This window comes from Melanostigma gelatinosum (assembly GCF_949748355.1).
Source record: "Melanostigma gelatinosum genome assembly, chromosome: 9".
NCBI lineage: Eukaryota > Metazoa > Chordata > Actinopteri > Perciformes > Zoarcidae > Melanostigma > Melanostigma gelatinosum.
Genome location: NC_136642.1, coordinates 8868360 through 8895457, shown reverse-complemented (window position 1 = coordinate 8895457; position 27098 = coordinate 8868360). Strand labels below are relative to the sequence as shown.

At 45.7% G+C, this 27098-nt stretch overlaps 2 protein-coding genes across 2 annotated transcripts; both read left to right on the top strand.

The window, feature by feature from the left end:
* Window positions 1-482: 482 nt before the first annotated feature.
* Window positions 483-20091, top strand: megf8 (multiple EGF-like-domains 8). Its single transcript, XM_079275054.1, is given in 45 exon segments — window positions 483-546; window positions 1200-1389; window positions 1498-1661; window positions 1755-1964; window positions 2132-2312; window positions 2492-2580; window positions 3101-3314; window positions 3408-3591; window positions 4007-4152; window positions 4471-4583; window positions 4586-4663; window positions 4666-4830; window positions 4940-5041; window positions 5231-5378; window positions 5744-5907; window positions 6284-6487; window positions 6718-6915; window positions 7110-7370; window positions 7461-7579; window positions 7698-7829; window positions 8043-8156; window positions 8357-8440; window positions 8888-9127; window positions 9225-9409; window positions 9535-9748; window positions 9854-10094; window positions 10225-10357; window positions 10525-10775; window positions 11059-11169; window positions 11276-11394; window positions 11500-11737; window positions 11837-12008; window positions 12193-12356; window positions 12487-12622; window positions 12705-12936; window positions 13420-13546; window positions 13644-13854; window positions 14059-14273; window positions 14367-14562; window positions 14669-14837; window positions 14984-15176; window positions 15277-15444; window positions 15570-15700; window positions 16085-16217; window positions 16911-20091. Coding segments are annotated over 45 exon segments (8766 nt in total). The 5' UTR covers window positions 483-522; the 3' UTR covers window positions 18414-20091.
* Window positions 20092-20917: 826 nt separating this feature from the next.
* Window positions 20918-23966, top strand: LOC306782799 (uncharacterized protein). The gene is made up of 3 exons (XM_079276246.1): window positions 20918-21018; window positions 21216-21655; window positions 21942-23966. Exons 2-3 carry the CDS (start codon window positions 21250-21252, stop codon window positions 23324-23326), a joined length of 1791 nt encoding a protein of 596 aa, XP_079132372.1. The 5' UTR covers window positions 20918-21018; window positions 21216-21249; the 3' UTR covers window positions 23327-23966.
* The last annotated feature ends 3132 nt before the right edge of the window (window positions 23967-27098 follow it).

Genomic DNA, 27098 nt, shown 5'->3' with positions numbered 1-27098 from the left:
TCATGTCCAGATGTTTACACGTTGTTTCTCATCGCCACTGGATGGCAGTGGTGGGACATGCCACTCGCGGCGCTGTCTTTTGTGTTGGCAACCACCGGTTAACGTTTCTGCTAGCCGGCGATAAACAGCAAAACAATGGGCATCTGTCCTTAAGATGGACCGCAGGAATCGGGTCGAACCCGTTGAAAGGTTTCGTTGTTAGCTGGCAGCATTTCCTTCTAGTGCAACGACCGAGTTTTAGAAACACAATTTCGTCATTACATAATTATGAATTACTCTGAAAAATGACTTTTTCTTTGTAGATTTTGCAGCCACTGATGATTGCGCATCTGGATTTAGCCGAGCCGCTACCACTAGCTAGCGAACAAGCTAACTTAGCAGAGCACAGTGTTGTAGCCGCAGTCAGGGCGAAGCAGCACCTACGAGCTAACTCAGCTAGCTGTCAATCGAGAGGCGCTCACTAGCCATACGTTTGCTGATGTCGTAGCTAACGTCAAAGGGTCGCCGACAATGTAAATTATCATGAGGCCAAATAAACGGGAACTGGTGAGTATGCAAATGATAAATGCAACATTACCAACTAGCCAGCTAACGGTCGCTGTTAACGGTATTCAGCTAACGTTAGCAACCCTCTAGGTTAGCTTTGTTGTGATAGCCTGCGGAGAGAGCCCCGTGTTGCTGATTGTAGTTTTTTCTTTAGCTAGCGTTAGTTGGATGTAACGTTAATAAATACAGTTAGTAAACGCTATGTTGGTGAACAGCAACCTTTGTATAGAACGATAACTCACATCTGTGGAAAAACTTCCTGGCACGTTACTGTTATGTTTGTGAGACGTTGATGAGCTAACGGTACTGTACACAGGGCTTAGCTTCATCACAATCACTATATTTTGTTACTGTTATATGCTGCTGTGCGAATGGCATTGCAGTTTACAGAAGGGTCATGTAGACTTAAACTGGAATGATGCTGCTAAAAGACAATAATGTACACGGACAAGGTATTGCAAGGGTCACATGAAGTTGTTCGTGGGACCTCCAGGCTACATGACTCTTGGTTTTCCATAGACATCTCCTCTAGTTTATTTGTCTTGTGTGGTCGTTCCAACTGACATTTACACGATTGGTCCATATTTGCTGCATGATTCTGCTGCAACTTTGTCAAGACCCACAACAAATTATTCTCTTTCACCATTATTAAGGCGGTGCCAGTGATGGCCTCCCCCCTGCCTGTCTCCTTCATCCTGGTGGTTCTGCTGTTTGCTGAGTCACCTGTGTGCCAGGCAGGGGACTGCAAGGGCCACAGGCAGGTGTTGAGGGGGCCTCCAGGCTATGTCACAGATGGACCGGGGAACTACTCTGTCAATGGGAACTGCGAGTGGCTTATCAAAGGTATAATGAGCCAAGATATTGTCTTGTGCACAGACAACATGACAATTGAACAAAGAACTTACAGCCAGTTAATCTCACTGATATTTCCCATCTTTTTATATCTTCCAGCTCCCAGCAACAGTCACTGCATTGTGTTAAATTTCACCTTCATGGACACAGAGTGTACCTATGATTACCTTTTTGTGTATGATGGAGACTCCTACCAGAGCCCTCTCCTAGCCAGCCTGAGTGGCAACACTCTGCCTCAAACCATTGAAGCCAAGTCCGGCAAGGTAACCAATTAAGACACGACAAAATAAACTCTAAAGCCTTATAACTGTTGATTATATTAACTTAATGACCGTTATTTAATTTTCTTGTTCCAGATGCTACTTCATCTCTTCAGCGATGCTAATTACAACCTCCTGGGCTTCAATGCGACTTACACCGTCTCTGTGTGCCCCGGGGCCTGTGGCGGTCATGGCCGCTGTGATTCCTCTACATCAAAATGCCACTGCCATCAGGGTTGGGGAGGACCAGCTTGTACAACCCCTCTGTGCTCCCAGGCTTGTTCTGTGAATGGCCAGTGTGACAAGGTAAGAGTAGGGAAGGGTTTAATGAACACACAAAGCAACCAGTCTTCAACCAAAGGGTCACTCATCTTTCCCTGAATAAGCTTTAATTATGTCAGCCAGATATGCAGTTCATTAAAACATTGATGATTGGTCTTAAACTATTGTTCCTCATCCATGTTTTGTCTCAGAAAGGAGAGCACTGTCTGTGTAACCCAGGCTTCCTGGGTCACAGCTGCATGCTGGGATTCCATAACGACAGTGGGGCAGGGCAGTGGTGGCGCGTGAGTGAGGGACACCCCTACACACCAGCCAGGACGGGCTCTGCTGGCGTGTATCTGTCCATCATTGGAGCCATGTACTTGTTTGGCGGTGAGAGTGACATGTTATTCATTTCCACCGATTTTTTATATTTAGTGAACAAACCCATCGTCCACCCCCTTTGTTGTAGCTGCAGTCCCACATTGACTTTTACCCTTCTCTCGTATTTTATAGTGTTTTCATGATTAATAAAATCTGTTTGTGTTTGATTGTTACTTCTTTTCCCCCAGGGTTTGACCTGAATAGAGCTCTCGGTGACTTGATCAAATATAACTTCACATCCAACCAATGGGAAAGCAGGTCTTATGGTCACTCTCCTGTAAGTAATAAACACACACAGTGTTTGCTTCCTCCTGCTCTTGCGCCTCATATACTGTGTTTCCATGCAAGGGACGTGTTTACGATCTGCCTCCTGCAGTAACCTCATCCTTTAGATGTCATGTAAACGAGAAACCTGGTTTCCTGAATCAGGATAAGGTATTTCGAGAAACCCTGTCAACAGCACAGCTAGTATTCTGCTGGAGACGCCTTATTTCTTGGCAGAGGTGTGATTGGAAATATAATAAGTCGAAGTAAGTGAGTCTTCCAAAAAAAAAAGTACAGGTAATCCAAATTCAGGCTGAAATGAACAAGTATCACAAAGTTGGTTTCAACAGATAAACAGTAGATAATGTTTACTCCTATTTCCTGATTTCTCTCATTTGCGATGTTCTTTTGCTTACATCCAAACATAGTCAACTTCAATATCACTTAAATGTATTGTTTTATGTTTCCTTTTCATTCACTTCCTGCCTGCACTGTTTGTCTCTCCCCCCCCCCCCCCCCTCCTATGCTGTCAGGTGGCTCGTCACTCCCACACCGCGGTAGAGTGGATGGGTAACATGGTTATCTTTGGAGGAGAGCTAGCCAACGGCTCCCTGGCCAGTGATGTCTGGATGTACCGGCCACTTCAAGATGACTGGCAACAGCATGGCTTTTCAAATTCGCGTGGGTCTCCTAAACTGGCCAATCACGCTGCAGCCGTAGTAGACAATCATCTCTATGTATTTGGAGGTGGGTTTCACATGATATATTCAGTTGGCAGTCTGTGTTTGGATCGGCATACATAAATCCCTTGAGAAATAAATCATGATCATTATTTCCCAGGTCGCACTGAGGAGGATATGTTCTCCTCTTCTCTGTATCGGTTCGGCCTGCATGGCTCTGGACGGTGGGAAATGGTTCAGCCCACAGGTGGGAAGCCCCCGGCCACTGCGGGCCATTCCATGGTGTTCCACAGCCCATCCAGGACACTGCTGGTCTACGGAGGCCACAGGCCGACCACTGCCAGGTACACACCCGCTTGTGCTTTAGCTGACTGGATACAGTAACACATACACATCCAGTTGGAACATTTTATCCACTGTTTTCTATTTGTGGTTTTTAATGAGGAAAGGGAAAAGTTTGCTGCCTGGTTTTGGAGTGGCTCTCTATGTGTCTGGATAGCTCATGTGACATTTCTGTTTATTCCTTTTCACATCAAGTGAATTGTAAATAATTTGTCCCATTAGATTAAATAAGATAACACAATTAGTTTTATCTTCATTTAGGAAGACTTGTTCAATTCAGCATACACATATAAGAAATAAGATAGAAAGGAATAGCAGATGTATAAATTTGCAACATTTTGAGAAAAATCTAGCAAATGAATATAAACAGACATGTTTATGCATACTAAAAGTACTCTTGTTGCATATTTTTCCAAGGTTTAGTGTGAGAGTGAACAACACTGACGTGTTCCACGTGGAGAGGCGTTTTTGGACATCTTTCCGTTCCCGTTTCCCAGCAACCGGCCCCAGAGAGAGAGCTTTCCACTCAGCCACCGTCATTGGGAACTACATGGTTGTTTACGGTAAGCATTGAGGAAATAAGCAACTGTAATTCACGACTGTGGCTCAGTGGTAGAGCAGGGTCGTCCTTCAATCAGAGGGTCGGCGGTCCATGTCGATGTGTCCTTGGGCAAGACACTTGTGTATGAATGATTAGTTAGAGTCCTTGTATGGTAGCCTCTGCCATCAGTGTATGAATGGGTGAATGATGACATGTAGTGTTAAAGCGCTTTGAGTGGTCGGAAGACTAGAAAAGCGCTATACAAGTAAAAGTCCATTCACCATTTAATTAGTGCCGTTCTGTGTATATTTATCTATTTCTTCCTGCCTTTCTCTCGCAGGGGGGAATGTACATATTCATTACCAAGAGGAGAAGTGCTATGATGAGGAGATCTTCTTTTACCACCTGGGCTGTCACCAGTGGGTGTCTGCAGGGGAGAGATGGTCACTCAGTGAGTTTCTGTAGCCTCATACAGCTTGTATCTTGGTGGTTGTTACTTTAGCATCTTCACATACATTGACTACGAAACATTCATATTTTTTATTCAGGAGGGGATCCTGTGAGGGGGCGTTACTCGCATGTTGCTGCTGTGATGGAGGGACGAGTGCTGCTGGTGGCCGGGGGTTACAGTGGTGTGGCCCTTGGAGACCTGGTGGCTTACAAAGTTCCTCTGTTTGTCAGTAGCGATCAAGGTGACAGGGTGAGTGAAAGTGTCATAAAACGAGGCTGGAAGTCATATCATTGATAAGACTGATGGGAGACAACTAGGGATTAATGGAACTAAATTATTGTGTGTGTTGCCTTAATAGGATGCCGTTTGCGCTGAGGCCCTAGACGAAAGTATGTGCCTGAAGAACCCTGAGTGCAGCTGGTGTGAAGGCCGCTGCAGAGAGTACCAGCCCAGTAATCCGGTAACACTTCCCTCAGCACATCCTTGTGGCTTACTCTGTTTTTGACTGATTCACACAAATGTAGAGGAAACTATTATTGTTGTGTCCATCCCCAGATTGTGAGACACTTAAACTTTCACTTTGATGTATCTGTATGGATATCTGTCAGGATTACCTGTGTCATTTATAGCCACCCTTTTGTCTTCACAGTGCGGCAGTACTGGTTGCCTGGGCCTGGCTCGCTTCCTGTCTGATTGCCAGTCTTGTCTGGTGTTCAGTGGCACTCCAGCTTCTCTGGCCCGTGCCCCTGGTGAATTTGGCTGGTGTGTTCAGAATGAGTCCTGCCTACCAGTGTCAGGTGAGAGCCAGCGAGGGAGGAAGGAGGGCAGAAGAGAAGGGCTCACCCTCAGAGTGGAAAAAAGATGTTGGGCGTTGACATGGGGAGGGACTTTTGTTGGACGTGCTTCAGAGATTGAGCACAGTGACGTGACTACGCCCAGAGATCGGACAAGCGACTCAGACCATGATTTGACTTGCCTGTCCGATCGCACACTTCCTTTGGTGCAGTGAGGTCATCTCGTTTTACTCTTTTTGAACACGCGTCACGCAAACGTCACAGATCAGACTCGTTTTAGTGCAGCGGAACACTTTAGGAAACCGCTGTAGATTTTAGGAGGTCAGATGTGTTCTTTGTGTGCTGACCTCTCCCTCTCGGTCTCACAGAGCGAAGTGCGTGCCGTGTGGACCAGATCTCAGGGGCGTACGGCTGGTGGGGGGAGCGTACCCTTTTCCTAACCTCCCTCCACTCCTGTCGCACCGAGAACTATGTCCCGGGACTGCACCTGCTCACCTTCCAGCACCCCCGCAACGACTCCCAGCCTGACAAGGTACGGAGTCCAAATCTCAAGTGCTAACTGTACTAGTTGTGGTTGTAACTACTTCCCTCTCTGCTTACACTTATCCCTCCTTCCTTCCTCCAACATTGCTTTGACACGTTGACTTTGCTGCAGTTCTCCAACTTCAATATTATGATTGTTTCTCTTTTATTTGTTATTTCTGCCTTGTGCTCTTGGCTTTTCAACCTCTAAAATCCAATGCTCACGTGATTTTTTATTTTTATTTTTTTCTGTTTTATTTGATAGAATATTCCTTTTTCAGGTAGTTTGCCAAACGTGTGGAACAGTCTGTAGGGAATAGTGCTTCTGTTGATGTGTTTCCACTTCCACCCTCTACTGTCCTCCATCCTCCTCGCCTCTTCGCCAGGTGTCCATCCTCCGCAGCACCACCATCATCCTTAGCCCCACCACAGAAATGGACGTAGCCCTGCAGTTCAGGGGCTTCGTCCACCCGTTGTGGGGGGCCCCTCCACCTGCAACCGCTCCCACTGAGACTGTCTCCATGTGGGCTCGCATCCAGAGGCTCCACTTTGAGGCTCGGATGGCTTCGGGGCCCAACTCCAGCCAACTGGTGAGGAAAAGTGCATGTCAAACTTAGACATTTATTTAATGCATTATTTGAAAACGAATTGCTCACCTGAAATTGGAACATATTGACAGATTAGTTGTTGTAGATATAACAAGTGTCATGTAATGTTATTTTTACAAGACATGATGTAGTGATTCCAAAGCCTTCAGCTAACTCTTGTCCACTTGTTCTTTGTGTCTAATTCTCTCTACACCTTGAAACCCTCGGAGCAGGAGGCTGTGGGTCGTTGGGCAGCCCAGCAGGAGAAAGAGCTGAAGCTGCTGGCTCGCACGGATGGAAGTAGACTGTTCTCTAACCTGACCAGGGGCAACCATTACCTTGTTCAGGCCGAGGGCTACCTTAACAACTCGGGCTCAGGGCAGACCAGTGAGATGGCCCTGATATGGAACAGAACATTGCCTGGAGGGAGTGTGAGTACTGGCATTGCTAGACATGTCTCAAAAAAATGAACCTGCAGAAACAGTGAAAGTAAAAAAAAAAAAACTAGTTCGTGGTCTTTGCACATTTTCATTTCTGCCACTTGTCTGCACAATGATTTTTATTCAGTAGTGATACAAAAATTGACGTTTTATCCCCTTTTCCCCATTACGTGCTCTCCCTTTAGGAGATTTCCTTCCTTTTCCTGGAGCCTTACCGCTCCGGTTCCTGCTCAGCATACATGTCCTGTCTGGCCTGTCTGTCCGACCAGTCTTGTGGCTGGTGCCCGTCTTTGTCCCGCTGCCTGCTGCGGGACAGCCCAGACACCGAGCCCTGCCCCGAGAGAGACAAGGGGGAGGGCAAGGGAGAGGGTCTGCGCCATCTGCTGTTGGCACCCCAGCACTGCACCTTGTGTGAAGAGTACAGAGACTGCTCCGCTTGTACTCAGGTACATCACAGATAACACCTCATTTAGCATAGAGTGTTACTATGCAGCTGATATTATTTAGCTTATTTTGGAGCTGCTTTATTCCTGCAGGACCCTTTTTGCGAGTGGCAGATAAACTCCAGCAAGAAAGGCGACTACCAGTGCAGTCGACGCGGAAGACTAGATGGATCCATACGTGACCCAGGGGGATGTCCCAAAGTCTGCAACCAGTGAGTTGAAAAACTACATTTTTAACACAGGTAAATGCCGATCATACATGTTTTCAACAATAACCTATGACTCACATTATTGTCCTCCCCTCTCTGGACATCTCTCTGTGTTACAAAGGAGAAAGACGTGTGGTGAGTGCCTCTCGAACTCCAGCCAGTGTGCATGGTGTGAGTCAGCCCAGGCCTGCTTCTATTTTGCTGCCTACCTCACAAAATACCCCTATGGAGAGTGCAGGGACTGGTATGACAGGTAAAATTAGCAATTTCTTATTTCTTTTTATTTTAAAGTGACAGTTAATACTCATAACTATTTGCAGTTGCACATACAGTTAGCTGCTTTTCTGTTTTGGTGATTTCAACTTGAACAAAAATAAGACACAAAACTGACAGACAGTCAGTGAATTCAAAATCAACCATAAATCAATGATCTAATATTCTCATTCCTTATTCTCTTACTCGTCAGTGTTCATTCGGTTCCCCAGTGTAAGCAGTGTTCAGCTTTAAACGCATGCACAGACTGCCTGAGAACATTCCAGTGCGGCTGGTGTGGTGACTACAACAACCCCACCATTGGAAAGTAAGTGTGGCAAACTCATAACGAACAAATACTTTGACAACTACGCTGCTCAGAGTAAGTACAAGCTGTGGCAACACACCTGATTTGAATGACTGATTATTAAATCCCTGTTATCAAATCAAACTGCTGATCTGTTGTTAGTCATTGTCTTTATTGTGATTCATATGTGTTTATTCAATGTTTTCCACTCATCTTTTTAGATGTTTGAGGGGAGACTGGGCTGGAATGGACGACCCCTTGGTGTATAACTGCAGTGTGGCTGTGGCTGAAGCACGGGCTGCGAAGTAAAGATATCTATTTTATACTTTCATGATTTGCTGCAGTAAGCATATGACTTTTTCTCATAAGCTTTTGCTGTATGGGTCATTTTATACTTTTTCAATATTGTGGATGAAGTGTGTCTCACAGTTTGTAAATGTATTTGTGGCGGTCCTGCTTTTCACAATATGATTACTCCAAGTTAAATAGGACAAGACTCTTCAGTCAATAAAATCCAGTCCCAGTATTGAAAGAAAGCATGTCACACTGTTATCAGTTATATACATTTGAAAAATAGATCATTTAAGTTTCTGAATGATTGCTGGGTTATGCTTTCTGAAACCTTCACATATCTTAGAATGTCTGCCAAACTAAAACAGAATTTCTACATCGAGCCGTAACTTAGTGTGTGGATGTTTAGGTGGATATAGTATAACTGTCCGACTTCACTCCTCCGTGTCCTGCTCTTCCAGCCCTGAGCCCCAGACCTCGGCCCCGCCGCGCCCCCTGGAAATGGAGTTGGAGCTGGAGCACTTGGACGACGAAGAGCGAGATGCGATCTGGTCCTACCCCACCTGCCCTGATGTAGAGGAATGCCGGCTGGGTCTCCACAACTGTCACCCCTTCGCCACCTGCATCAACACTCCCACCTCCTATGAGTGCCACTGTGAGAGAGGATACACAGGCGATGGCACGCTGCACTGCAACCAGACGTAAGATGTGTTCCTCTGTTGATTCATCCATCAACTCTCTCAATCTAAAACGCTTGTTTTAAATCTCTTGTTTTTCTAACGGTTCCCCTCTCCACAGGTGCTACAACGAGTGCCGAGAGGGCCAATGTAGTGGCAGCCCGCGGTTTGAGTGTGAATGTTCCCTCGGCTGGACGTCTGACCCCGCCACCCTGGTTCTCAGTGGAGTTGAATGTGACGTTGACTGTGGCTGCAACTTCCATTCCACCTGTATCACTGCACCGGGGATCTGTGACGAATGCCAGGGTGAGGACTTAGTATGTGTATTATTTCAATAGCTTGTTCTCTGTCATTACTGAACCAGGCCTAGATCGTTCTCACAGTTTGGAAAAATAAATAGTTTTTGTTGAAATACTTTCTCTGTCTTTCAGATTGGACTACAGGACCCCACTGTGAGCACTGCCGTCCGGGTAGCTTTGGATCAGCCCAGGCTAGTGGTGGCGGCTGTGTGCAATGCGAGTGCAACGGCCATGGCGACCCGGCCCGAGGTTACTGTCACAACCAGACAGGCCAGTGCTACTGCACCCACAACACTCAGGGACCACACTGCGAGTCCTGCCTGCCTGGTTATTATGGCGACCCCAGGTAAGGAGATCTTCATCGTATAACTTGACTGTAATGCAAACTTTCCATTTCTTCTTGAAAGTGTGAAAACGGGCTTTCATCACGACATCTTTCTCCTTCCAACAGGAACAACGGCACATGCTACCGCCAGTGCCAGGGCCGCTCTGTGCTGCTCTCCTCCACCTCCTCCTCTGCCATGCCTCTCTCCTCTTCTCTGGGATGGCGAAGTGGCACAGAAGGGAGAGGAGGACTTTCTCATTGCCTGTGGGTCCTGTCTGTGACTGAGAACCTGGCACCTTGTCTGCCCAGACAGCCGTGTCCCCCTGTAGCCCTCACCTTACACCCAGACTCCCATACGTACTGTAAGGTGAGTACAAACATGATTGCACAGCCGAGCAAATGATCATGTTATCTCTGCTGTAGCATCAAACATTGTCAGTATTCCTCTCTGTATAACTGTCTCCCTTACATTCCATATATTTTTTTTTCTTTCTCAGAGCTCCTTTGTCTATGTGTTTGATGGCCTCCCTCGTTTCCTGCCCAATGGAGTTGTACATTCAGATCACAACCTGATCGGGGCATTTTGTGGCACCACAAGGACTCAACCAATCACTGTTGAGGCCACCTCAGGTATGTATCCATATATTCATTCGGTAGTAGACATTTTGTCTGGAGAAGTCTGCTTACATCATTAGCTAAATCTGAGCTGTTAAATGCCACTTCTGGGCTACCACACATCCCTGTAGACACATTAACCACGAACTTTCACGACATTGTCTTTTCTCTTTTACTACCAGGTGTGATCTCCGTCTACTTTGAGGCCAATGTCTCCTCAAACAAACCTCAGGGCTTCAACGCATCTTTCTGGGTGCGACGTTGTCAACAGAGCTCTGATGAGGCTGAAGAGGGGTCACCTGCCTGTCCAGGTGGAGCCCAGTGCCAGGGGGGGCTCTGTCAGTGCCCTAAGGGGTATGGTGGACCCCACTGCGACCGGCCCATGTGCCCTCAGGATTGCGGAATAGCGGAAGGAAGAGGAGCTTGTAATATCGTAAGAATTGTGACAATTTACATTTTAAGTTGTAAGTTCACATTTGGTTTTATACTCCAAGTTACCCTTTGATCATAAAGAAAGAAAATTGTGTCCAAAATGTATCGTTCAGCATTCGAATACCAAAAACTATAGTTTGATACTCCTGCCTTTTGATTTGATGGGATATATTCATAATAATCTTCAGCTATAAAATGACAGCTGTAAAATAATGTATTTTGGTGATGATAGTCGTGTTATAAATTTCCCTACATGGCTTATCGGCATATTTTGTTTGTCTCAGTCTCTGGGAGTGTGCGTGTGCTCACACAGCTGGGCTGGCTCAGACTGCTCTGTTCTTCGGGACTCCAACAGCCTGGTCTGGGAAACACTGCTGGACACACAACTGACAGTGGTAGAGATGGAAAATAAACTGTTAAAAAAAGATTTATCTGCACCATTCATGAATCTCACACCTCAGCACATGCTGACACGCATTCATATGTGCGGTTGCTCCACAGAACCAGGCACACAGGTTCCTCCACAGGATGGGACACACTCTGGTGTCTGGACCACAGGGCACCCTCTGGATGTATGGAGGACTCTCTCTGTCTGAGGGCATTCTGGGAAATGTCTATAGGTAAGGGCCGTTTTTACACCTTTTAGGTGTAATTATACTGTATGTATATAACACATGTACTGCCTATATGTGCACTATCATACATTTTGTCCCTGGTTTGTTTAGATATTCTGTGTCAGAGCACCGTTGGACCCAAATGTTGACAAGTTCTGTAGAAGAAGGCTCGACTCCTGGCCCTCGCTATCACCACGCCTCTGCACTGCTGACCAGTCACGAGTCTGGCTCTGGCAGCCACGGAGCCACTCACGACTTCATGTTGGTGGCGGGCGGTGTCATTCAAAACGGTGTTGCGATGGATACCTGGAGTCTCAATCTCAGCAGTTTAGTCTGGAGAGAACACAAGGTTGGGATTTGATTTCTCGTGGAAACACAAAATATCTATAAACAGCTGAAGTGTGTTTTACCTCCAAGCTAAAATGAAATGTTCTTCCATCTCTGACAGAGCTCAGTAATGCCCCCATTGGCGGGCCACACTCTAACTGTACGCCGAGACTCCTCTGTGCTGTTGATTGGAGGTTACTCTCCAGACAATGGCTTCAACCACCATCTGCTGGAGTTCAGCCCTCGCACTGGAAACTGGACCGCTGCCCCCCACACTGGCACACCACCTACAGGTTCTTGAGGCCTTTTTTTTACGTGTTATAACATTGTTCTTACTCGGTCAATGAGTTATTGACTGATGCACCACTTATATGTGTACGAACATAGATAATTTAATCGTCAAGCCCACTGAGAAATGTAGTATTACATTTTGAAAATGTGCTGAAACCTGTTTTGCCCTATGTGTTCTTCAAACAGGATTATATGGCCACTCGGCAGTCTACCATGAGCAGACTGATGCCATCTATGTTTTTGGAGGCTACCGCTTTCACGTGGAGACTGTGGAGCCTTCAGGCGAGCTCTACAGTCTGTACTACCCCAACCTCACCTGGTCTCTGCTGGTCCCCTCACAGGGTAATAAGGTAAGAGGCCTCATCTCGTCTCTATCCTCCTCTTACGGGCCAGTACATTTGACAAGCCAAGCATTTATCCTCAGTGTACTGCATATAGATAACTTATCAATTTTTGCTGTATCATCTCTTTGCTGTGCAGCCCCTGTCCCGTTTCTTCCACGCTGCAGCCATGATCAAAGACACCATGGTCATTGTCGGGGGAAGGACAGAAGCAGAAGACTACAGTAACTCGGTGTCTCTGTACCAGATCAACTGCAACACCTGGATAGAACCAGGTGACCATCTTAATGTCTTTCTGCAGATTCGATGATGGTCAAATCATAACTTACCATAACCCATTTTTATCTCTCTCTTCAGTCTCCGTTATCGGAGATCCAGTGAATCGTTCAGTGTCTCTTGCCATGACAAGCTGGGGCGACCGTCTCTTCATATCAGGAGGCTTCAACGGTGTCACGCTGGGCCGACTCTTAACCCTGTCTGTGCCCGCTGACCCCTGTGCGCTGCTGCCCACCCCAGAGGCCTGCAACACCACTACGGGCAGCTGCGTCTGGTGTAGAGGAACCTGTGCTTCTTCTGATACCGCTGAGAGGTGAGGCATTGGCTTAAAGCAACTCTCACTAGGCAGATAGCTTGGTTTGAAGTTACAGTGCCCTGTAAATGCATTTACCCCCTTTGGTGTTTTTACTATTTTGTTGCTTTACAACAAAATTACTATTTGGATTTTATGTCATGGACCTACACAAATAGTCGAAATTGGTGAAGTGAAATAAAACGCAATCTTAAGTGTCTAACGGAGCACCATTCAATTCATTATTATAAAATGGGAAGAATGTGGAACCACAACAAACCGACCAACAGAGGATCAATACTCACGGACCAGAAGGGCATTAATTAGAGAGACCACAACCTTGAATCTCCACAGCAGAGATTGGAGTATCTCTCAGGGAAAAAAATAAGAAAACACATTTGGAGTTTCCCAAAAAGGAGACTACTACTGCAAGGCACTGTATCAGCAGCTACTAAATATAATGCGTCCAACGTACATTTCTTTCCCTCCTTCCCTTTCCATCAGAATGGGCTGCTTCACTGGCCAGAGTCCCTGTTCGCCGACCCCTCGTCAGGCAGACCAGTGTCGCAGACTGAAGACCTGCAGTGAATGCCTCGCCCGACACCCTAAAACATTCTCAAGTGCACCACAGGTAACATTGCAAGACCCCTTCTCTCACACAATCAGCAGCTCGAGGCGAGAAAACTACTTTCCATCAGCTAAAATCTGTTCCTTACTGAATTTCCCAGCCTGCTCTACAGTGTAAGTGGTGCACAAACTGTCCAGAGGGGGCCTGCATCAGCACCTCTGTCAGCTGTACGTCTGAACATGACTGTCGGATCAACCAGAGAGAGATCTTCCTGTCCAGCAACTGCACTGAGACCAGCTGTGAGGCCTCTGACTGCCTCAAGTGTACTGCTTCTGGGAAATGCATGTGGACCCGCCAGTTCAAGCGCACAGGTAGAGGCAATAGTGTGGAAGAGCTTTAAGGAAATTCATCATTTCAGTCTAAAGATAAAAATACATTTTAAAAAACACTGTGATTTATTTATTATGATTTATTATTTTGGTGACAATTGTGCAGCTACAATAAATCAGCTCTTTGGGTTCATATTTAGTGTTCCACCAAAAAAAAAAAAAAGTTGTTTGTTTTGATTTCTCCAGGTGAGACGAGGCGCATCCTGAGTGTGAACCCCACCTACGACTGGACGTGTTTCAGCTACGCCCTGCTCAACGTCTCACCCATGCAGGTGGAGTCTTCTCCCCCTATGCCATGCCCTCCGCCCTGCCACAGTCTCAGTAACTGCAGCCTCTGTCTCGGCTCCAGGGGCTCCGATGGGGGCTGGCAGCACTGTGTGTGGAGCATGGCCCTGCAGCAGGTAAGACTGCCCTGCGTGAGCTTTACGGAGAACTTTGTGCGTTATTTGATCAAACGCGTTCATACACAACTAACCCCTCTCCTCTTCCTCTAGTGCACGAGCCCTTCTTTTGTGCCTCTGCGTTGTGAGGCGGGTCAGTGCGGTCGTCTACTCTCTGGGGGGGACTCGTGCTCTCCCCAATGCTCCCAGCTCACCCAGTGCTCCCAGTGCATTGGCAGACCTCAGTGTGGTTGGTGTGCTACTCGGGTGGGCAATGGGGCTGGACGCTGCCTACAAGGAGGTCTTGATGGTGAGAAATATCTGCAGTTGATGTGTGACCATTGATCCTTAATCACTCTAAATGTTTGCTTTTCTCATCAGTATTTCACTCACCTTCTTCCATTCTTGTCTCCCAGGTGTGAGTGAGGGTGTTTGCCCCCTGGGAAACAGCAGCTGGTCCTTCCTTCACTGTCCAGCGGAGGACGAGTGTGCCAATGGCCATCACCACTGTAACAGCACCCAGGACTGCCACGACCAACCCCAGGGATATCACTGCACCTGCAAACAGGGTTACATACTTAGCAGGCAAGATCATGAGCTAGTAATTATGACTGAGGCATTTAATACATGAGGACAGTTAATAAATACCAAAAATACTGTATTGCTTTTCATAGTAAATGTACAGTATATGTTAACCAAAAATCTTCTTGTTCTGTTGTTTTCCGAAACAGCGCTTCTGGTCAGTGTGAGCCCGTGTGTGCACAGGGCTGTGTGAACGGGACATGCATGTCCCCAGGAGTTTGCCAGTGTCACTTTGGATTTGTGGGGGATAACTGCTCCTCTCAGTGCAGCTGCAACAAACACAGCAACTGCGCTGGGGTCAGCAAACCAGATGTTTGCCTTGAGTGCCACAATAACACTATAGTAAGTGCTTGTAGTAAAAACACCTGTACATACTGTAGACACCATTTTTCCAAGACCACTGGTGACTATTTATTTCCCCCCCCCCCTCCCCCATTTCCAGGGTAAACACTGTGAGAAGTGTAAGCCTCTGTTCGTGGGCTCCGCCAAGGGGGGAGGCACTTGTCGTCCATGTCGGGAGTTTTGCCGAGGAAACAGTGGCGTGTGTTTATCCGGAGATGAACATAAGAAGGCCCTTGAGAGCCCAGGGCTCCTCCTGGACCCCAGCAGCGTAAGTGTCTGCCGGCCTTGTGGCCTTCTCTTGATATGTCAAAACAAATACTCCAGCAGTGTGCTTACTGTTGGCCACTGCCTTTGTTCTTCTCTGGGGTCCATCTCTCTTTGTCCCTTCATCAGATCCAGAGCTGGGTGACGGAGGGTCCCACAGAAGAGAACGCTGTCTGTGTGAATTGCCAGAACAACAGCGTGGGGGACAAGTGTGAGAGCTGCCTCAGTGGCTTCTTCCTGCTGCAGGCGAAGTGTGATAAGTGAGTCATGTGTTCTGCTTAGCAGTCAATTGATTCCCATGCTGTGACATTACAAAGTATTTGTGTGTTCAGCTTTTAAATGTTTAAAAAAGGCCGTTATACTGCTTGTTTGGGCAGTGTACACAATTACCATTGTTTGTGGGTACACACAATGCCAGACCTGTCAGCATCAACATACAGTGCTTACTGCTAATGTTGAACTGCTAAATGATAAGTCTTCTTTTTCTATCTGGTCTTACAGTAACACAACAAATGCTAGTAATGAGATGGTAATGTTCCCATACCTATGAAGTAGATAAATAGGATGTGCAAATGTTGCAAAAATACAATCAGCAAAAATGCTTGTCGAGGCAACAGACTTCTAATAAATCCTTTTCATTGCAGATGTCAGTGTAACGGCCATGCAGACACGTGTAATGAGCACGATGGTACAGGATGCCCCTGCCAAAACAACACGGAGACGTCCTCCTGCCTCAGCAGCCCTCAGAGTGACCGGAAAGACTGCTACAGGCAACAGGTATACAAGGGGCGGGGCGATAAGGCCAACATATTCTGTCCCGATTATAGGTCATTGGATATCTCAATAGACAATCAATATCACAATAGAGCATGTTTTCTGGTGATTCAACAAACACATATTCTATATGAAATGACCACATAGAAAAGCCCATTTTTATTTTGTACTGTGTGAATGAAATACTGAACAAATGAAGTGCACTGAGTATTTTCTCATTTTGTTCAGAACTTAAGGGAAAAATCAAAAACGTCTGATGCATTTTACAGGACAGGTCAGAGACATTGAGGCCTATAAAAGTGTATCCATGTACATCCTGGTCTGCATCAACTGCATGTGAGGTGTATGCAGCCTCCATAACCTCACTGATTGTTAAATCATAGTGTAAGCGCCGTCGAAGTGATGTAAATATTGGCCGCAGGTCTTTTATTGACATTACGATAGAACCGATATAGAAAAGCATGAACCCGAGACATTGTTGTATTTTTTGATGATATCACCCAGCTCTAGTTATGCACATCAAATATGGAAAAAGGGGGTTTCACGTCTACACACAGAAGGTGGTCGTTATCATATAATCATTGATTTTCTGTCTCTGCGTTGATAAAAGCAATATTTTGAACAGAGAAATACCTTTGTGGCCCTCTCCTGTTCATTGCAGTGCTCAAACTGTATTGGTTGTTCTCTTCTACTCAGTGTGCCAAGTGCAAGGACTCCTTCAATGGCACACCGGTGAACGGGCGTCAGTGCTACCGTCAGTTCAACGTGGACACGGAGTGCTGCTTCGACCCGACGTCCCAGACCAACTGCTTCCATGACCCCACCATTCGCAACCTGCCCAAAGGGCGCACTGTGTTTTTCTCTGCGCAGCCAAAGTTCACCAATGTGGACATTCGAGTCACCATTGATGTTACCTTTGGTGAGGTGGAGGTGTACGTGTCCAACTCTCATGACATCTTCATCGTGGATGTAGACCGATACACAGGGATTCACACCATCAGGATCGAGGAGGAATCGGTGACTCGGGGGACAACAGCTGGTGTCGATAAGGATTCACCTCCGTCCCCCATAAAGGTGTTTGCCAACGCCTCGTCCAGTCTCGGGGGTCCCGTGCTCTCCCATAACCCACTGCAGCTGCAAGCAAAGGTCCCCGGGGCAGAGAGAGAGATTACAGAGGACCGGGCGGGAGGACTCATCACCTACATCACTGTGTGGAAACCACAGACGGTGATGATCGTCCGTAGTGTTCGAGATCGCGTGGTCATCACCTTCCCCCATGAGGTGCACTCCCTGAAATCCAGCCGCTTCTACATCGCTCTGAGAGGTGTGGGAACTGGCGACAGGCAGGGAGAATCCCAGGGCCTGTTGTTTTTGCGACAAGACCAAGCCCACATCGACCTTTTTGTCTTCTTCTCTGTCTTCTTCTCCTGCTTCTTCCTCTTCCTGTCTGTCTGCGTCCTCCTGTGGAAGGTGAAGCAGTTCCTGGACTTCCGTCGGGAGCAGCGTCGCCACATCCAGGAGATGACCAAGATGGCGTCGAGGCCCTTCGCTAAACTCACCATATACTTTGAGCCAGAGGAGCCTCAGCTCATCTACCTGCCTTCAGCTGGTGGAGGGGTGGTGGGGGGCAGCACTGTATCGCTCGCTCATGCCCGCACAAGTAAGTTAGGAGGAGTGGTGGTGGGCCAGAGGGGCAGGGCGGGAGCTGTCTCCTGCAAACATGACTCGGGCTCTGGACCCACGGCCCACCACCACCACCACCTCACCCTGGGTGGAGGGGGCAACGGTGGGCAGCACCTGCCTCTGCACTACTTGAACACCCACCACTATGCCAGCACCACGTCTGGCACCCCGGCCTCGCACCACCACCACCCATCCACGTACAGCGGCTACCAGCACTTTTGCCGCTCAGACCCCTTCCTCTCTCAGCTCATGGGCTTCTCTTACTCCACCTTTAAGGTCGGGCCCATCACCCTGGAGCCCACAGATGACGGCATGGCTGGGGTGGCCACTGTCCTCTTCCAGCTGCCCGGGGGTGTCTTGGCTCCAAACCGTGCCTGTCTGGGCTCCGCACTGGTTACTTTACGTCAGAACCTGCAAGAATACTGTGGCCATGGCAATGGAGGGGGGCACCCAGGGGCCGGAGGAGGGCGCAAGGGGCTGCTGGGGCATCAGCACCTGACCACTATGGCTATGTAGGGAAGCAACAATATTATTTAAAGAGGACAGAGATAAAAGAGATGGGATACATCTGTAAAGTGTTTGATACATGAGATTTTTTTTTCTTTTTTTTGAAAGCTGCAAGTCAAAAACAAAGTCCAGAAGAAAGAGTTACGACTGAGTCAGTTAACGTGAGCTGTTTGAACAGAGTTGTACATACACTGTATCATGAATTAAGTGTATTTTATTGTTTTATGTATTGCTGTACTGTATTTCAGTGCTTCACATGACCACGCCAGCTGTCTCTAGAATGCACTACAACTGCTTTACGTATCAACAAAACAATGTCGCATCCCGTCTGTGGTCACTAAGGAAGAGGTGTGAGCACATTCAATAGTCAGTCTCCTAAAAAGACTGAAGCTGGACTGTTGCCAAAACTCTTCTCTCTGACCAAGAGGTGTTAAAAAAAAAAAAATACAGCCGCTCTGTGGAACCAACATGTGCTTTATATCCCAAAAAGTGACAATCAAAAAAAAAAAGGCAAATGAGAACAAAAGACACTTAAATTGGTTTCAGCATAATTTGCAAGAATTTGATTGTGACCTTAGCGCAGTTAAAAAACAAAAAGTCTAAGTTGCTTGTGAGATGGTTTTTATATCCCCGTCGATGACTGATTTATAGTTGTAACTCGGTATATGGCAGGCGTCTCAGCTACACGTCTATGTTGAACAGACTCCCGAGTGTGTTTTTGCATATTCATTCACCTGCTCTGTTACACTTTTATTTGCGCTTCTGCCTTCACTTCTTGCCTTGTCTGTGAGTCGACCGGCTTACATTTAATAATGGTAACATATATTACATATTGTTTCATGAATTGTTTTTGTAAAAAAAAGAAAAGGAAAGAAAAGGAAAAAGATGAAGGATCGTGTTTTTATTCGTGTTCAGTTCCTGACGCTAATTTAGGAACACGACTGAACTCGTCCGTCAAAATGAAGACGCGTGTCCTTCTTGAAACATTTGATTACATTTTGTTGACATGAAATGTATGTTGGTGTTTGGCTAGTTTTGCTGGACTGCTTTTTTTTCAGGCAACTTGTCTGCTTAGATGATTGTATTAGCCAATCATAGCTATGATTTGATTCAGAGGAAGAAATGTATGTGGTTAAGAAAAAGTACAGTACGGGAAAATGACAATGATAATGGAAAGAGTTCTGGTGAGAGATTTTTTTTTTGTATTTTTATTTGCAATGAGACTGAATTACTGGTTCACTGTTTTCTGTTTGTTTGACATTTGTTTCCTCTTTGTTTTCCTTTTTGCACTGCATGGAGGCAACGAGCCCCATTGTTCACGTGAAACACTATGAGGGGAAGTCGTCCACAGTGTCATGGATGAACTCTAGAGTGATGCTACTGGCTTCTTATCGAATGAACAAAATTATGATCGCACGACTGTTTTGTCATGAACTGAATACTCACAGCACAGTTAAGCAACCTAGAGCTCAAATGAATACTGTCCCTATTTATAACAGCCCTTCACAAAAAGCATTAATATTTTTTTTTTTCTGTTTTTGTCTCGTATCTTTGTGCATGTTCTTTTTTTTAACATATTTTTGTACATAACTTTAGTTGTGTTTGTTTCTCGTTTTCAAAGAAGGGAACAGTGTTGTACAGAAGTTTGTATCAAGATTCTGTCCTGAGTCGGCTGAAATAAAGTCTGTGGAACATGACTGAGTTTGTTTTGTTCAGAGGACAAAACCGTTTTTTTCCCAAATTTGTATGAATACTATTTGTTGATTATAAAAGGACGATTAGGACATGAGATTGAGGAAATACAGGTTGAGTACTGGGATGTTAATACAAAATTGTGTTGGGAATGTGAATTATTGTGACTAGCCTAAAATCTACTGTAGGTTATTTTAAATAATTAAACTTAATTATTTAGTACTGTAGGCCTGTATTATCCTGCATCTCCCTTGTGCGCTTGTTTCAAATTAAACAATGATTAAGAATCTCATTTGAATCTGACAGTTTGCTACTTAATAGATCTTAAAATAGAAAGATTTATGTCTTTGGAGACAATTCTTAATGCAAGGAAAATGTTCGCTCGTGGCAGTTTTATATTTGTTTTGTTTTTAATCTTTATGAACAAAACCAATGTACATCAATATCAATCGGCCGTCACAGCTTGAACAAAGTTTACATGACAAAAATGATCATAATGAAATAGGATCAATATTAATAATTTATTAATAGATTTCAGTTAATGTTTTGAAGTGGGTTTTAGATACTCTTGACCTCCTATATTGCTAACTACTTTCAAAGAAATGAAAGGATTAGCTTGTGGCAAGATCTGATTCTAAATATGTTTCAATCAATTAAGTAATTCAAAAGTCGTTGTTCGGGTGTTGCTGTCCCGAGAATAAATAAAAAAAATAAAACTTAAATAGTTACTGTCCCTTTAATGACGTCGTTCAATGACCACGAGCCAGTGGTCTGAGCTGGTTGGCCACAACCACAGGAAGTGGATCCGCTCTTCCTGTGTTATTATTACCAATGTTACACACTAATGTAGCCAGTTCAGTGCAAACGTAAAGCTTACATATTTATAAAGCAGCGTTGGGGCTGAATCGCCGAAGTTTCACCGGTATGTGTTTGTCTTTTACGGCTGAACGTACCAAGAAAAACAAGCAGTGAATGATCCACAGTGCTAGGCTAGTGGTCGTGTAGCTTAGCTTCGATGCTAACGTCAGATAACAGATGAGATGCACGCTTGTTTCTGTTTTTAGTATCGCTTGCAATGCCTTGTGTGTAGCTGTAACAATGTGTTCCTCTGGTCCACAGCACAACAAGGAGACGAACACCTAATGGTGACGATATGAAGATAAAACCTGACAAGAACAGAGCCAAGAGAGGAGAGAAACCACACGATGTGGACGGAGTTAAAACTGAGCTGGAGGATGAGGAGTGCTCTCGTGGAGGTGGTCTTAACATCCAAATCAAGGAGGAACCACTGTCACAGGAGATCAGCGAGGCGCACGATGGAGACTCATCCAGCTGTTTAGACACTAAGCCCGACATCGCTGCGTTCAGGTCAGACGTGGAGCATCAACAGGGAGGCGTAAAGGAGGAGTGTGACTCAGACCAGCAGCCAGAATGTGAGTCCACCGAAGCTGCTGTGAAGGAGGAGCCCGAGTCTTGGATTAAAGAAGAGAGAGGCGATGAGCAGGAGGCGACAGACAACATCCAGGAAGACCATGGGGAGGAAGAGGAGGTCTGCACAGGTAGGAGCCAGTTCTTCATGAAAACATGCAGGTCTTAGCTGGAATATGCACTGTGTTTTCTTTTTAACATTACATTTTATTTTTCGTTGCACGAATACAATAGCAGGATATCAGATGTAGACATTTTTCCCCTTTTAAAAAGCATAGTTTTGATATCTTGTCAACATAAAAAATGTGTATTTTGAGTACCTGCAATAGCTTGTATTTGTTTCAGATTGTCTGTATAACGGACCTTTTTTTGATGCGCTCTGCTCTCTGTGTGTGTGTGTCTTCCTCTCCTACGTAGAGTCATCATCTGACTTCTATCCGTGTCCTCACTGCACCGTCTCCTTTACTGACTTGGACTTCTTGGAGAAGCATGTCAAGTGGGTCCATCAGAGAGAATATCTTGCCAAGCTGAAAAAATGCCTCTCAAGCCACACGCTAAACCTGTTCCCTAAACACGCCTGCACCGTCTGCAGCAGCACCTTTAAATCCAAAGTACACCTTCGGGTCCATGTCCGTGAAGCCCACCCTTCTGCCCCTCCTCGCAGACTTCACCCCTGTCCAACCTGTGCACGCAGCTTCCAGTACCTGAAGAACCTGAAGAACCACTGTCAGCGTTGGCACAACATGTCAGTGGTTACCGGAGGGGGGTTCCTAAGCTGCGCCGACTGTGCGAAGAGTTTCAAAGCCACCTGGGGTCAAGGGCCTCATTTGTGTCATGAACCGCTTAGCACAGAGTCTGAGGATACGCCCATCTGTCTGGACGTCGGTGTGCAGTGCCCAGAATGTGGCAAGAAGATGGGCACACCTCAAAGCCTGGAGGATCACATGCGCACTCATACAGGGGACAGGCCGTTTGTCTGCAAGGATTGTGGCAGGAAGTTCGTGGAGCGCAGCGGTTGGCGGCAGCACATGAAAATACACACGGGGGAGAAGCCGTACAAGTGCCAGGTGTGCGGGAAGGCCTTTTTAAGATCGCACCACCTCAAGTGCCACTTAACCACACACTCCGGCAAGAAGGAATATTCTTGCTCTGAATGTGGGAAGGAGTTTGGATTCAAGTCGAGTCTGGATCTCCACCTGAGGACGCACTCCAGTGAGAGACCCTTCCACTGCAATGTGTGCGGGAAGAACTTTAACACCCAGAGAAACCTGAGGGTTCACACCAAACTCCACACCAAAGAGAAAGCTCACCAGTGCGGGGACTGTGGGCTGAAGATCGGAGATCTCGGGGCTTTGAAAATCCACCTGCGCACGCACACCGGAGAAAGGCCTTACCACTGCACAGTGTGCGGCAATAGGTTCATCCGCCTCGCACATCTGCGAAACCACCAGCGCACCCACACTGGCGAGAGACCCTACAAATGCAACGAATGCGACAAGAGCTTCACTCAGTCTGGCGACCTGGTGAAGCACAAGAGGATACACTCTGGGGAAAAGCCCTATGAGTGCCCAGACTGCCACAACTGTTACACCTCCTCTGGGGATCTGGGCAAGCACAGGAGGAGTCACACTAACCTGCGTCCCTACACGTGTCAGGAATGCGGGAAAAGCTTCCGTTTGTCAGGCCATTTGAAAACACATATGTTAACTCACACGGGGGAGAAGCCATATTCGTGCCCCAACTGCCTCCGCAGGTTCGCTCGCTCGCACCATCTTTCTGGGCACGTGGCTAAGTGTCGCTGAGCTTTCACGAGAGACCTGTAAATAAGCTGTGGTAGCTATTGGAAGCTGTATACAGCCTTCTACCAAGCTAATGAATGTGCTCAAGTAAAAATCTGTGGCTGTATATGATTATTTATATGAACTCTCTGTAACACTCTAAACTTCACGTTTGTTATTGCATGGACCATTTATTATTTTTTTAAACACTATATCGTCACGGAGGCTTGAGGTCACAGTATGAGGCAGAGTTCAGATGGAAATCTAAATAATGAATTGAAATGTTCCCCCACAGAATAGATCACTGCTGTCGTATTTGTGATGTTATAAATTATTTGATGAATGCATGAACACCGTGTGTGATGATAGTCTACTTTGTGTTACTGGGAGAGGCCACATTTTTTTGAGGCATTTGTGCACAATTGGAAAAAGTGGAGATGTGGCTTGTAAAACTGTAAAAAAAAAAAAAAAAAAACAGATTGCTGACTTTAATGGGTGTTTTTGACAAATCTGAGGCAGTTCTTTGAAGTAAGATTTAAAAAAGAAGAAGCTTAGTAACACTGAAGAGTAAAACGTTGGAATGGGGTCTCCGTTAAAAGGAGCTTTTTGAGGATTGATGAATTGTGATCCCCCCCCTTCACATTAAACATGAATGAACCCCTTATTCTGGAGAAGCTGTCATTTGTTGGCCTTGCAGCTATGCATTTACCATCTTAGACTCTGCATTTAACTGGTTTACTATCTTACCTACAATGAGATAAGTGTACTTTATAACACGTTTCTTAACTTTGGGGTTAGGAGTCAATCATTGTTGTGTTATAATAGGAATCTCCCTCTATAATATTAAAAACAGACTACACTTGACTGACATATCCCAAAAATCACAACTTTTCTACTGTCTGTGGGACAAACGTTTAAATCTTCTGAAAGTTTGCATGCTGCTCTATTTGTTTACGCTGCAGTTTACTGAGTGTTGATGCACATTGTATCCCGGAGAGGCGGATCATTTCTTTAATTATAGCCTTAAGCGCATAAGCTCCGCCCGCGAAGGACAGGCGGACGTAAAAAACGTGCTCGTTCTTATTTTAGCGGGAAGACCACACACGTGTGTTTTCATTGCCCGACGCACGTTCAGGTAGCAGAGTTTGTGTCGCCTTAAAGTCAGTTAGCGTCCCACCATTTGTCAAATGAGTTTCATGTTTTTAAATGTTTAAAACATCTCAGACACCAGTTGGCCAACGTAATGCCACACACAGATGAAGACATAAGATGAAGCTCATACTGGGGCTGATGCAACATGAACACAAGCCGCAAACATTTAGTCACTCGTATGTTGACAACGTTGCCACGTTTTAACTTCTCAGCACTGCGCGAGGTCAGCGTAAACTCCTCCCACCGAACGCCAAATGCCTGGTTCGTAAGTAAGTAAACAGGAACTAATATCTATACCTACTGGTGTGTATATATAACGTAACGTTACATGCTTTATTTACAAACTAGTCTAAGGCTTTTGTATTTCCTGGTACGTGGTATTGCGTCACATGTTTACTGTGAATTGGCCTCTGCTGTTTGTCATGAAATCAATAGCCTCTCTGTATTTAACATGCATTGAGGGGATATGACACATTTTGATTGTACAGTAATGCTTTTAATTCACATGCATGGGAGAGTGGCATTCATAACTGCATGCATGAGTACCTTCTCACTTACAGCAAGAAAGATATAACTTAATATACAGAGACCTCTAGTGACATTCGGGCAATTTAAACAAGATATATCAAAGAAAAGATGGATCTTGAATCACAATAGTCCAGTTAGGAGATTTATTCCAAGTAGTTTTAAATTCATTTCAGCTGCTGATAAGTGTTGGTAACAGCCTCCGTGTGTTTGCACGGAACTTGAAACATTGGCAGTAATGTAAATGTTCACCATGACAATACAATGACAGATGTAGTCAAGCGCATTGCTTAATTGGTGTTCTAAATCAAATGTCATATAATATATTGTGAATTCAGCTGGAACATGTGCATCGTGAAAAATCACAAATAATATGATGTTCCTATTTGCACAGCAGCACGTATTTAATTGGCTTCTGCTTTCTCTGTCGACAGGTCTATAGATGTCCTCTCCACTGAAGAGAAGGTAAAATGACTTCAACATCCTCAAAAGACTCCACACACCGAGGACTGAACACCTGAGGTAGGCGACGAACAATTATCATTGGCTGGCAGATTAATCTGTTCTCCCAAGTCATCTGGTCGGCCCCACACACCAAACTGTGCAAACTATAATTGACTGTCAGTTCCGACAGTCAAGCCAAACCACCAACAAGGGTAAGAGCACTCTAAAAACAAAAGTAATTGTCCCTTATTAACAACATGATGAGGACGCCCGAAACGCTGCACGGCACAAAGCAGAGAAAAGTGTGAAACATGAACAGGTGAGCGCAAGATGGAATTATTTGAACTGTGAATAAGTCAAAGAGGAGCCAGCAGGCCCCGAGACACATGAAATCTGCCATGTAACAAAGTCAGGGATTTGGGAATTTGAAGGCAGAGACTGAGCCGTGCTTAACCGGACACGACGAGGAGACGCCACCGGCCGAGGCCGTGGAAAGCAACACATCAAGTGAGCCACCTCACACCTAATCTTTACTAATCCTCCTCGGAGCAGCTATGCTTCATTGAAGAGCTTTTAAAGCTTATTTCTGACTCATTAGAGTCAGAAATAAGCTTTCATGGATGTCTTTGTTGTTGAAAAGAAATGTTCAAAGTCAATAAAAAGACCAACTCTGGCAGATAAATAAGCAGTTACTGCTATCTTTTTTGCTTCTGAAATAAACAGTGAATCTCTGCATCCCTCAACAGACTTTCATGTGTATGTTAGCCTGCTGCTGACCTTAAGTAAAGTAAGTAAATACCTTTCATCACTACGAAACCATGTTACATAAGACCTCGTGTCAGTATGGTTCCTGGTTGTGGTCACCTTAGAAGTGGTCAGTGCAAAGTTGTTTTTACAGTGGAGATATTACATGGACAGTTAAGTGATTGCATTTATTTTCTGGTAATGAGCTCAGTATTTGAATCGTGATATTTGATCAATGCCTCGTTCACACTAAACGACTTTATTCCTGGTTTTCCTCTTGCTGATAGTTTTTGAAGCACCCTGACTAAAGCCCCTGGTCACAGGCCAATCATTGGTTATGACTGCAGGGGGATAGAAGTCACAGCAGGGTCCTGAACCTGTGTCCATTCACTGTTATTGACCAAGGAAGCAAACGTCTTTCCTGGGTCGTTCTGGCTGGTATTTACTCATATATTCATTCAGTATTACCTGCCTTTCAAATTATGTCAAGTCCACTACTAAGTACCAAGTTATTCATCGTGCACTCTTTCTCTCTCCAGCTTTGTCCCTGCAGGACATCCTATAGTTCCACCTTTGTCCATACTGCATCATCTCCTCCACTGGTTTCCTACAGCAGCATGTCCAGTATCATCACCGGGACGAGCACTATCAGTCCCCAAAGTACTCTCGAGTACTTAACCACCCTCAGTGCTCTGCTTGCCAGACTTTGGTGCAGCTCACAGCATAATGTCCACGATCTTATAGCAAACACAAACAAAGCCATTTGCATTCTGGGGAAGGCTTCAGATGTACAGAATGTGTAAAGAGCGTCATCAGCAAGGATAACTATCACGAACGCTCACGTGAGGATCCATTCAGCTGTTTGTTTGTTTCCGCACAGCATGATGCACGACAAATACTGAGAATCATATTCTGGTAGGATACGGCACAT

Excerpts from the sequence above, each read along its gene's own strand:
- LOC306782799 (XM_079276246.1), top strand. The coding sequence starts at position 21,250 with ATGAAGATAAAACCTGACAAGAACAGAGCCAAGAGAGGAGAGAAACCA. Across the intron at positions 21,656-21,941 it reads GGAAGAGGAGGTCTGCACAG|AGTCATCATCTGACTTCTAT; the intron begins GTAGGAGCCAGT and ends TCTCCTACGTAG.